A 13,388-nucleotide genomic window follows, 5' to 3' on the forward strand; every position below is an offset into this window, starting at 1 on the left:
TACAGCTGTCCAAGCTTAGGAAAGTGGTTCAAGAAACGTAGGCCGTTTCAAATATGGGATAGGTATTGCTTAGATTAGAGACAGATGTTCATTATCTCAGATATGCTATTGATTGTCACAAAGGGGATTAACTTTTGTATAATGGTTTTACAAAGATGTAGTATAATGCATTACAAAGTGTATTATACTTCTTTGTCTTTGTTTTATGCTATTATTGAACATTTACCTTTACAAAATATTTTCTGTGCAGTACTTCGGGATCTTCTGAAGGAGTAGGGTAGCTATAAAATAAATTAATAAGAGTCACAATACTCAAACCCAAGAGCCACAAATATGCCTTAAACAAAATCATTTAATTTGAACATAATAAACACTGTATTTATTGGACAGAAACGATTCAGACCATATCAACACCAACTTTTCCCATCTGCCATGATTAATCAAAACTCTCCATTTGGAAGGAAAGCTTCTGAAGCCATCTTTAATTTCAAAATATATGACTTTTTCAACATGAGGTAATCTCAGGTTGTAGGTGGCTTTGGCTTGTCCTCATGGGGCAATGACTTCTTGCAGGCTAACATAAGGAAAATGAGCAATGGCAAGTGCCAGAGGCTGCACAAAAACAACTTCCTCGAACTGGCACGGTCTGCATCTCTGTAGAAACGGAAGCCAAGGTAGGAAATGTATAAGTTGATTGGGAGAGAAATTACAGGGAAAGTCCACGTGGTGACATCAAGGACGGGAGCCAGCGACGTCAGTCCAATTAAGGCTAGGCAGTGACGCAGGGCCACTCGCCTGCACATTGCAGGGTGAGTGACAGACATCATGCAGTAGCCACTTCGGGAGTAATCTTCGCGGAGGCTCCAGCTCAGGGCGTTGAAATGAGGGAACTGCCAGGAGTAAAGAATTCCTCCAAGCACTAGTGATCCTGCAAAAGAGAAATTTAAAGTATTCAATTGCTCATACAGTGACTAAAATGAACACTTCAATGATAGAAACTTTACTGCTAGATTTGCCTTTAGTCTGGGTGGTAATGTTTTATTGTTCTGTTCTTTAAATTTTTTTATGCCCAAAGTCTTCTGGAGTTGGCAGTCACGACAAATTTTAACAACAACAACAACAACAACAACAACTTGGATGAAACTTTCCGTTTGTTATTTTACATAGCCAGTAAATCATTTGCAGATGCAGAAATCACATCATTGTGCAATTTATGCATCTGCAAATGATTTACTGGCTGTATAAAATAACAAACGGAAAGTTCAGCCAAGTTGTTGTTGTTATTATTATTATTATTAAAATTTGTTGTGACTGCCAACTTGCCGCAAGGCAGTGAAAAGTACACATAATGCAGCTGCAAGGAACAGTTCATGTAGTTTGCCCATGTAACCTTTATATGTGAAAGTAACAAAGTGATAAAATCAAGTGACAGATGACCAAGTGTTATGTGTATTATGTATGATATGTGTTTTTATTACTATTAGCATGATGTATGAAATAAAAAAAAATACACAAAACATTCTCAAAAGGAACAACCCTAGATAACTCTTGATCTTAATTACTCTATGTTCAGGTCAGCTCCCTTCAATTGTTGCCCACAGAAATTTTCTGGTTAATTAGGATTCATCACTAGCAGTCATCTCTGTGGGTAAATGGAATTACAATGTTTATTAATGAAATTATTTAAAAACAGAATAAAGCATTACATTTCATACCATAATTCAGAAAAGTGCAATTTACTCTGACATTATATCTTACAAAAGAGCTGCAAAATTCATGGAAAGAAAAATATTCTATATGACCACTTATACCAGTGGTCTTCAGAATTGGCCCTTTTATGACTTGTGGACTTCAACTCCCAAAATTCCTCATCCAGGCATGCTTTCAACAGGTACAGAAGTAGTTTAAATAAAATAAATGAAAAGGTGAGGACTGGGCAGCAAAACTATAACAGCAGGGGTTTTTTTCTCATAGAACGCCCAGAACGGAGTTCTAGTACCTTTTTTGGATGAAACCTTGTAGGGTAGGCAAGGCGGGTTGTATGACGTGTGAGTTCCGGCACTTTTTTTTTTTTTTACAAAAAAAGAACTATATAACAGTACCATTTTTTTTAAAATGGCACCTGAATATTATCTTACATTTCTGGTGCAGATTTATTAAGCAGAAATGCATGAGAATAATCTTGTGGTAGTCATATAATTTAGATGTATATAAAGCTGAAAGTGCTATTAGTGTGGATAAGCATGTGACCATTCAGCACTACAAACTCCATATGCCATAACATTTTACTGTTGCTCTGTGCACATCAGAGTACAACATTTAAATGTGCAGGATAAAAAAAAGAACCTTAATTATTTAAAAGTTGATGCAAAAGCAAAAATTAAAGGGGAAACGAGAATCATTCTATAATAAGAGCTTAGGCACTTGGGCACTGTAATTGTTACAATAATTATGGAACATTTTCTTATAATTACAGTCCATGTTCAAAATTTTATGTTTCAAAAGACTGAACCTTAGCAAAGTTACCCAATAGTCTCTTCAGAAAATCTGTCTTTCCTGAGATACTTTTTAATAAGCATTACTATATCCAAAAGCTTAACTGAATTTCACAGGTCAAGTTCTGAATGAGTTTTATCAAACTTCAAAGCATAACAGGAAAATCTGTTTTATTCACAAGAGAGAGGACAAATTCTTCTAATGGTGTTGAACAATATTTTGCCATGGTCTGTACTTCCTTCCACTCTTTTTTTGGCTAATAGTAACTTCTCTGATGTACAACTTCTATTAAAAAAAATATTTTGCTCCAGTACTCAAGTAATTTTTTTCTGTTATAATCTACGTGCCTGTATTAAAAATAAAATCTGCAAATTTGGACTTGAGCACTGTTTGATCTAATCCCCTCCACATCAGAAATAATTATTCCCCATTCTGTCAAAGTATATAAATCTTTTATGCACAAAAAATAAAATATCTTTTATCTCTTAGTTATGTCTGCATACATATATTTGAATGGAAACTCACGGTAATAATGTTTTGCAAAAAATCTTGTAATGTAAAACTTTGGTTCATTCAACTTTGTATCACTCACAATTTCCAAATTGGAACTTAAACTAATTTACTACCTCTTTCGAAGTCTTAGTTTCTGGCTTCATATGCGTATAACAGAGACAGCCAACCAGGCACTGTATAGTCAACACTGAATGGTAACAATATCAGCTCAAAAACAGATGTTGGAACTCTTATTACTGTTCCTAAAGGCAATGTTTATTGCTTTGGCTACCAAAAAACACTGTTTTGTTAAACGCTCAATTTGAGTAATTCTTTTTGAATAATATGAAGGAATTTTAAAATTATTTCTACATTCTAGGAGCTAGTTGATATACTTAGGCTTAGGGGGTTGATATACTTATTTGTGCATGGTGGTTGGTAATGGTGAATACATGTCTAAGACTTTACTAGTTATGTAAGATAATGTAGGTATTCTGAAGTTTAAATTCAGTCTTTAAGAATTTCTGTTTAGAAGGGTTGTATAGTTGTTTTAATTGGTTTTAATAAAAATCATAGGTCCTCCTAGCTTATAAGATACTAAATAAATCAATCTCCTTTAGTCTAGATCAGTGTTTCTTAAACTTTTTGTTCTCAGGACTTCCCACTTCTAAAAATTATGGAAGACCCCAAAGGAGCTTTTGTTTGTATGGGTTATATTTATTGATACTTACTATATTAAACATTAAAAATGTCACATTCATACAATATTTATTTATTGAATCAAGTAAAAATAAAAATATTAAATTATTAGATATTAACTTACCTTTTTTTAACAAAATAAATAATGGGAAGAGTAACATTTAATTTTTTTGGAAATATCTTCAATATCTGGCAAATAATTTGGAATTGTAGACCCCTAAGAAGTCTTGGGGTAGTCACAAGGGGCCCTCAGACCAGACTTTAAGAAACACTGGTTTGGACAGCTGATACCAGAACCAGAAAACAAGCATAAATCCAGCTACATTTTGCAATAGGAGAAACACTAGTGTCAGTTACCTAACTATATACAGTGCTTTTTTTCTAAAAAAAAAAAAAAAAAAAGGCTCCGGAACTCACACACATCATACAACCTGCTTTACCTACCCTATAAGGTTCCATCCAAAAAAGGTGCCGGAACTCCGTTCTGGGCGTTCTATGAGAAAAAAAGCCCTGACTATATATATTTCAAATTTAACCTGGAAAATGAGATGCACTATAACTAAGCCTTATTTATATATAAACAACTTTGTTTCATTATCAGAATACTGCCCTGAAAAACCTGATCTAGTAAAATAAGTAAACTATTTTTTAGAAGTAAAGTTATAGCTATAATAGGTTGACAGATTTATTAAAATTCCTGAAGCATGTCATTAGTCTAATTTCTACACTGTACAACACATCAAAATATATTTTATATAACCCAGTATGATGGAAAATATTTTGATGAGAAAGTGGCAAGGTTGCTACGATGCAAGAACAACTGAAAAAAAGATTCTTATACAAAAATTCTTACTTACTTAAAATATAGCTTATTTCCTCAAAAATAATTATATCTTTTATCAGGGAACCAGACTCTTAAGAAAATATACTGAGCAAATGTAGACCACTTTTAACTTTCATTAATTCTAGTGTTGAAATTTAAGGATATGCTTTTCTTTTATGAACTACAAGGGCCACTTAAAGTATTTAGCTTTGGCTGAATTACCCATTGTGACCTAAAAAGTTTGATTCAGTTTTTAAAGAATTTTTTTTTTAATGTTAATATTTATTAAGTTTTTAAAATTTTACAAAAACAAAACAACCCATCCCCAAACCTCCCCAACCCTCCCATTCCCTCCCCCGACCTTCCCAGAGCTGAACATAGGCTTAATTAAAATTTCTTCCAATAATCTAAAAAAAATATAAACCATGAATAAATCTAAATACTGAATACATTAATTAAACAAACTATAAGATAATTAACAATAATATATGTATAAAAACATAAATACCAGAAAAATAATATTTTTTTAAAGAAATTATAAACAACTACTTTTATATGAAAAAAAGTGACTTCTGAGATAAGGATTATGGATAACACAACAGGTCATGTTTACTTTTATTATTAAAATTAGTCTATCGAAGTAGCATAACTGTCTCCTGATTAGCAATGTACAGCTTTTGCTTTGGGAAATGTACGTCACCAAGAAAGACATCTTTTTTATATGAATATAGTGAATTACAAAAGAAAGTGTTAATTTTACAATTGGTCCCCAATTAGATATAAGTCATGTCATACAAGTCATACAAGCTGCACAATCATGGACTATTTTCAAGGTAGAAAAACAGCTATAGCCATTGTTTGTTATCACTGTAATGCAGTCTATAAATCTACAACAAACAATTGGAAACTGCAATTGGTATAAAATGTGGCAGCCTGAAGAGTGATAGGTATACCTTAATATACCTGGGTGATCCTGTTGCTTCAGGATCTACATTGGTTGCCAGTGGACTTCTGGGAGTATTTTAAGGTGCCGGTGTTGGCTTTAAAGCCCGACTTGGATTCAGATCAGGCTATCTGTGCGACTGCAATTTCTGCACTGATCTGCTCATCCCATCAGATCCAATCATCTACATTAAAATATTTGGGTCGCATCATCTACATTATGATGTGATCCAAGAAATGAATATTTTTTTATTGCTGTTGCCATACTTTTGGATTTTCTCTCTACAGAGATCCAGTTGGTATGTTGGGATGAAACTAGTGAGTGTATAATTTTGTCTACTACTGATAGTTTTGATAGTTGTTGATATATTATGCTCAGGTTCTATTATTATTTTTGAGGGAGTTTTTTTTTATGAATTGATTTTTATTGTCAAATGCTCAGAGCTTTTGGAAATGGCATACAAAAGTAATAAATAAAATGGAGTGTGTGTGTTGATTCTTATAGTAGCCTTAGTTGATTTGCAGCTCCAGAGTAGTCTAAACTTCTTATTTCTCCAAATCAAACATACTGTGTTTCCATGATAGATTGAGCTACAAATTACCTTAGCCACATTTCAATCTTGTGTGTTGCATGAATCTTGCCTGCATGACAGTTTATAGCTCAGTGTGACAGGGATACCCAGAAAATTGGATTAGCAGAATAAACCATGCCTGTTAACAATGGGGTAAGCTTGTGGTATGAACCCAAATGGGAAGAATTTAAAATATGAACTGCATTTTGATATTTCACTTTTAATCTTCTGCTTCAAAGCAAACCTGAATGCATCAATTCTCTACAGGAGAAGTTAACCACAGGTGCTTCCTTTCTTCCGTAGAATCACCAAGTTACCTAATACAAAATGATCAACTTTTTCTATCAGGACCAATGTACAGCATCATTAAAGCAGGAGCTCCATCTAAACCAGACATGTCAAACTTGCGATGCCACATGATGTCGTGCGACATATCGGAACTTTTCCCCAATTGCCGGCAATGGGGTGGGTGCAGTTTCCTTGTGACGCGTCTGGCTCACGGGCCAGCAGTTTGACACTCCTGATCTAAACTGATCTGAGAATAATCAGTCACTTTGAGTCCACTGGAGCTTACTTTCCAATAATTATATGAACAGAGTAAGTCTCAGAGGGTTTTTATTTTTTATTTTAAAATATCAGGTCTCTTTTAAAAAGTTAGGCTATTGGTTGATTTAAATCCAGTAGGAGTTCAGGATCAGTAAGTTAGAAATCTGACCTTATGGAATAACTTCTTCCCCCTCACTTCCAAGAAAGTAGATGACCTAGGTGATTTAACTCTTATTAAAGGGAGAACAGAAGAAGAGAAGTTCTGTGAAAGTCTGGTTCATTTCCAGTGGGAGATCAAACACCTGCTACGACTATATTGAATTTTATGTGGTTTAAAAGACTCCAGCATGATCAAAATACGTCTATTTAGAACTTACTTCCATGTAACCCCATTGTTTGATGCTTTTCAGAGGGATGATATAGGCCCTAGGCTTCTTAGGCTCTTTCCCTATTATCAGCTGTTGTTTTCTTCCTCCATCCTTGAATCAACAACAGAATTTAAAGGAGCAAGAAAGAAAAAGAATGGCAGGAACTTGCAGGCACAAACCATGTACTTCCCCTGGATTGACATATGGAAGGATTTGTCTTGCCCAAAGGATGGCAAATACTCTGAACAGAAATAAGAGACCGGAAGGTGAACAGTAGATGACTAGAGAGGATGAGGCTGCATTAATTAAACAAGAGTTCATCACTTTTTGAATTAGAATTTTCGACAAGCATCCAAAGCTGTATTCATAACATGTTTACAATATGTTTCCATAATATTGTTTCAGTTAATGAGGCTGTAATCAAATCAATTTCAGTCCTATTATTCTCACACATTATTGTCAAGTCAACTCATTGTTCTTGCTACTACTTTGGTGCCCCCTGCTGATTACTTTGTAATAGAGACCCAGGGTAGAACAAACTGGAGCAGCTGTCCCATATGGGTGGTTGAGTATTTTTTTCTTTTATTTGAAAGCACCAGGAACTTAACACAGCTGTGTACAGTGGAGATGACAATGAATTTATTGACCGGGCCCGGACTTTGATTGCACCAATCCCTCAAGTATCTCAATGGCAGAATGACCAATATTTCTGTCTGAGTGGGGAAGAAGAATCAACTAACTTTTGCCTTATTACATTTAAAACAACTGCCTACAAGCACTACCCATATGTTTCCACATTTGTTAGATGAGCAGCAAAGTACTTTGCCTTCAAGTACCATGTACTATCCATCACTGTTGAGATGTTTGTCTCTTTTACAAACCGAGTAAGGTATTTTTTGGATTGTTGTGATTTTTGAAGAAGATAAAAAAATCCAGCGTTTTACTGAAGAGATAAGCAGCTCAATGCTCTATATAATTCTCCAAAACCAGAATAATATGCTCCAGGCAAAGATTTACCACGCCCCCCCCTTTTTTGCAACCACTCAGTTACATATTTTGTTTGAAGGTGGTTCAAAACATGAACTGCCTCTCTATCATCCTATCTATTGAAGGAAACTTCACTTGAAGTTATTTGCTTCCAAATAAAGTGAAGGGTTTTCTTCACCACCCTTCTTCTGGGTAGTTGAGGGCTTTTCCAAGAGGAAGGGCACACACAATTGTAGTTTTCTTTTCCCCTTGGTGTTTTGTTGTTAAACCAATCCATCTGCCACCTCTCACTTACTGATAAGAAGTGCCCAGTTTAAAATCCCCAGTTGTAAATAGATGTGGGCTGACATAATTAATGTCTACCCTACAACCCAATTTGAATTACAAAGTCAAGGCAATTTGAAAATCGGGCTCAGTGTGATTAACATTAGTACACACAGGCAGTCTATAAATTCCACAGCCCCAGGAATTATTTAAATTATCTGAAAATGAACGAAAATTAGGGCAAGGATGTCTTTCAGGAAACATAGAAGGCAGAAATGGGGAGTCTGAGATAAACTAAATAGTCTCTTGAGATAAACATTCTTGGGCCCAGTAATACCAATGGGTCTAGGTTATTGTGGTCTCTAAAGTCTAATAGAGTTGGCAGGCTGTGGTTATCTGCCATGTCACCATCACAACTGTACCAGAGTAAATCCTTTTATCTGATGAAGCCTTTTCTGGCAAATATCCCTCTAGCAAACAGGATTGTTTCACATTCGATACATTCTCTCAGCATAGAGATGTCATGCTCTACAGTCTCTAGAGTCCACTGTGAAAGTGGGAACTAGACACCATCTTGCAAGGCTACTGCTTTCCTATGGACCTACTGCTTTCATATGGAAATGTGATAATAATAGAAATATCTAGACTGTAGATGACAATACTTGCTGTAATTAGGGTTATTCTGTTCCAATCTGTCTTTCTTTTTTCTTGTTTTTCTTATTAGGTTTATTATTTTAACTTTCTAGTTACTGTTTGGAACTAAATAAAGACAAGATTTTGATACACGGGAGAGGTGACTACATAAAATTACAAAATTAAGGCAGAGATCACTGAGATGCTTTGTAGTAATGATAACTGATATTACAATAATAGTTTAACTCAGAAAAGTTGCCCAAAACTTAAAATTAGTTTTTTCATCAACTAACAAATTATACATACGAATTATTAACCACAATAATGATTTGAATTTGAAGCATGATAAATTTAAATGCATCTCAATTCCTAAACTAGATCTTTTTTCAAATAAAACCAAGCAAATTAAATAATACTAGAAATGCAAGTTATTAAACAAGATCAACTGAGAAATGGAGATTTCTCTAATTTTGATGTATACCGTATTTTCCGGCGTATAAGACGACCCCCAACTTTTCCAGTTAAAATATAGAGTTTGGGCTATACTCGCCGTATAAGACTATCCCTCTTCCAACGCACACCAAATAAAAATTAAAAAACATCAGATTTGATTTCAATATGGTACCGTAATTTTAATTCAAATGTTTATGACATGCACACACACACACACGCCTCCTTTCCCTCCTCACTCTCCCTCCAATCCTTCACCCCTCCCTCTACCCCAATTTGCAGCTCGGAAAGTGCAAAGCAGCCAGGAGACAGATTGAGTTTTGTCGCTAATTTCCCAGGGTGAACATTTACCAGCCTGTGACTTCAGGTCAGCAAAAAGCAGCTGCAAACCACACGCCTGCTAGAGGTGAGCCGCGGGGACGGTGGCGGCCTACGACACCTCTGTAACCTTTGTGAGCAGCGGCTGCGGGGCGAGACGAAGGAGGAAGAGAAGGAGCGAGCGGGTCCCTTCCGTTACCCCCCGGTAGCAAGCTCCGGCTTGGAGCAAGCGGGCTGCACACTGGGATCTCCGGAGATGGGATCTCCTCCTCTCGGTCTTCCACCCCGCGAATCCTCCACAGCTTCCCTGAGCCGAACTCCCTCCTCCCTGGTGGGATGTACTCGCAAAGCTCCCCCCCTGTTGAGATGACGGATTGGGATATGGAGCTGGGAGCGAGCGGAAAGCCTGCCTGTTTGTGAGCCGGGAAACTTTGGGGCTCTGGCTTGTCAATCGCACATACACCTTGATGAAAATTGCCCTGCCTGCAAAAGGACTTCTCAGCAGTTTTTTAAAGCAACACTACCAAGAATGAAATTGGTGACAGCCAGAATGTTTAGGGAAGAAGGAAAGGAAGCAGTTAATAAACCGAGTAAGAAAGGCATTCATCCTTCGAAAACTTGCATTTCCACAAATGTGATAAGTTGCCCCCTTTTCAGGTAATGGGGGGGAGGGGAAGTAAATGCTTTCCTTTTAATTTCGGCTTTCCTTTTAATTTGTTATTAAAACTCAGTGCACTACAGTACTTATTGATGGGAGCCAGATTGACCAGCCACGATCTGTCATAAATAACACCACAAATGCACCATGCAAATTTATTTAGGCGGGTGGAAGTCGACGGGCGAAAGGACCGTGTAGCTGTTTTCTGTCCCCCCTCCATTCCTGCTTCGTAAATCTGAGAGGAATTTAGCTGACACACCTCCCTCCCCTTCCAGACCCATAGCCTCCTCCTCCTTCCTCCCTACCATGTGGGGTGCAAGGAAAGAGGGAATGCCTCGCGCCACTGCCTGCCTGCCCACCTCTGCAGCTGCTGGTCGCACACTCAGTATGAGCCGCCACTGCATCCCCCATGAGCATCTCCTACCGCCCTGCCTCCTTTCAATCTCCACCTCCTCCAAGCTACTCCCACTAGGGGTGAGAGGTCAACGCCGAAAAGGCCCCGGATGACGGCGGAAGAAGCGCTGAGAAGTGCCTTGAATGGACGCAGATGCTTAGGTTTGTTTTCATTATATAAAAAAACCACCCTACAACTCTTTCCCCCCCCTTCCCATTACATGGGCCATCCCTTTCTACTTCCTTCAAATGAATTAATCATGGGATGGCCACTACCAATCTGCAGTTTTGGAGGGGTGGGCAAGGGATTGGGATGGTGAAGGAGAGTGAAGAAGAGAGAAGGAGGCAGTATGCCAAACCACATGTGTAAAGGAATAAAATAGAATATTTTCCGGTGTATAAGACGACTGGGCGTATTTTCCGGAGTATAAGACGACTGGGTGTATAAGACGACCCCCGACTTTTGAGAAGATTTTCATGGTTTAGAAAGTCATCTTATACGCCGGAAAATACGGTAATTTTGTATGTTGTATTTTTTTTGTTGAAAAGATAAAAGGAACATTTAAAAAAGAAAAGTTCTTCATAAATACTAATACTTGTGCTATATTTCAACGACCCCAATTTATCTTTAAATTGAAAAAAATAACTTTACTTTCTGGAGAGGCTTGTGAATATATAAACATCTTTAACTAGCCCTTTCTATCTAGATTAATTGCATTTTTAATTTTTATTTTATTTTTTTGCAAAATTGAAATTGGCTTTTAGATTCTCTTATTTACAACACAATTCTAGTCATCGAATTGCAGAACCACTAAGCAGGACTAGATAGTATGCCATGAATCAAGAAGAAAAAGGGTATATTAGTAATAAATTCTAGCCCAAAGGAAAAATGAATTGATGATTCACTCTGAATGGCTAGATTTAACAAAGCAAATAAACAAATTCCCCTTCTTATAAAAAATAAAATACAGCAAGTGCCAATAAAATCTTGAACTTCTTTTTGTCTAATTCTCTTTTTCTTGTTGAATTACTTTTTAAGTAAAAGAACTTTACTTTCTCTATTTTTAACCATGCACAAATGTATTTCTGCCTTTTTACTTAAAGTTATATATGCTAATTAATGATGAAATACTAATGGATTCCAGAAATCTGGCATGGAAGTCTGTCTCCTTGCCCATACTAACAAAGGTATTCACAATCTGTCATTAATTTTTTTTTAAAAAAAATCCCCCCTTTTTTCTTCTCTCTTATGGAGTAACTTCTGAATGAATTCTTATGAAATGAAGCCCTGAAATAGGTGTTTTGAGAACTGCCCTTCATTTATTAGTAATTTTGTATTTATTTACATTGATTTTGTACTGCCCATCCTAGAGATTATGTATAAATAATGAAATACTGCTTACATTTAAATGTTTGACAGGAGTTCCAACATTTATAAAGAAAATATAAATGTCAAACTGACAATGAGAGAATATGCAATCTATGCAATCAAAACTTTTTACTATATTGCATAGAACAGACCCAGAGCATACCGAATGTCAGCAAGTGGCAATTCAATACAACTTCCAGAGTGAATGCTACTGCCTGCAAGTCCAACAACAATAAAAGAATGATGTGAGACAGACCTGGCATGGATTGGATACATTTCTATTTAATGGAAGATGTCTTGAAATAATGCTTAAAGTGAGCAAACAGCTGAGTTTGCAAAGCTCAGCAAGTCAAAGCAGTTCCCTGCGAAAACAAAGGTGAAAACCATTCTTTTTTTCATGGATGCTTTCCAAAGACTTCTATATGGCAGATTCAGTGGTATGAAATGCTGGTCATCGGTAGGTTCTCATCCATGCTATCTGACATACCAGATGAACACCTGGAATTTCTGGAGAGTATTGGACAAATGTGAGTCTCTGGAAGAGCCTAGCCATCAGGGAAATATGATGAGGGGCTAGATCCAAGACTTCCCTCCAATCCTAAAGTACATTGTGCCGAAGGTTAAGGAACGCAAAAGCATTTTGCATGATTTCTTGTCTGTCAGGGTTGTCCTGCCTTTTGTTGTCTACATCAGAAGCAGATACTACTGAATAGCTATCATCACCAGAAATCCTCTGTTGGAAACAACTACTTTGACTACTGTAACGTTATGCGTATGTGTGCTGCCCTGCTTAGTCACACATACTCACATACACACCTGTAATTGTGGTTTAGTAAGTTTATTAATATTCCCCAGCAATTCCCTTTACTAAAATTGAAAAATGTCCCAATTCACTCCAGCCATGAGCAGACCAAGGTTAGTCAACTGAGCAATGGCTAAATAGTCCACAAAGCCTTGAAATTTTATCAAACAAAATAACTTCACCAGGCAAACTTAAATCCACTCACAAGAGGCAAGAAAAGTCTAGAGTTTTCAAGGCATGATTCCATTCCAAATATGGAATCAATCCAGAGTGAGGCAGGAATCATGACAACCAGAAAACACACAGCTAGGAAACAAACACATTGTTCCTAGTAATGCTGCCATCTGTCTGCTGTGATAAATAGCCAGCTTCCAGTGGAGCCCATCAAGATGGGCAGGGCTTTCTCCTCTCGAGTAGTCTGGCTAACCTTCTCTGCTACTGCCTTTTCTCTGTTCTACGAGCTCTCGGATCAGGTGCAGAAGGCAGTTCTTCCTCTTGTTTCCGGCTGTCTGCCACTGCAAACTTTCCCCAGCTGGAGCCTAAGTCAAATCCCTTCTGGATGGCCATTCAAAGCCA

The 13,388-nt window shown here is 36.9% G+C and overlaps 1 protein-coding gene across 2 annotated transcripts in view; it reads right to left on the bottom strand.

Moving 5' to 3' along the window:
* Positions 1 to 332: 332 nt before the first annotated feature.
* The window catches only part of LOC120306619 (protoheme IX farnesyltransferase, mitochondrial), a 123,032-nt gene continuing 109,976 nt past the window's right edge, over positions 333 to 13,388 (bottom strand). For both annotated transcript variants that reach the window (XM_039340206.1, XM_039340205.1), the window contains one exon: positions 333 to 928. In XM_039340206.1, the coding sequence (XP_039196140.1) occupies positions 522 to 928 (407 nt within the window). In that variant the 3' untranslated portion in view covers positions 333 to 521. The remainder of the gene's footprint in view (positions 929 to 13,388) is intronic.

The sequence above is a fragment of the Crotalus tigris genome, unplaced genomic scaffold (genome assembly GCF_016545835.1).
Source record: "Crotalus tigris isolate CLP2741 ecotype Arizona unplaced genomic scaffold, ASM1654583v1 scf7180000017742.2353718, whole genome shotgun sequence".
Classification (NCBI taxonomy): Eukaryota; Metazoa; Chordata; class Lepidosauria; order Squamata; family Viperidae; genus Crotalus; species Crotalus tigris.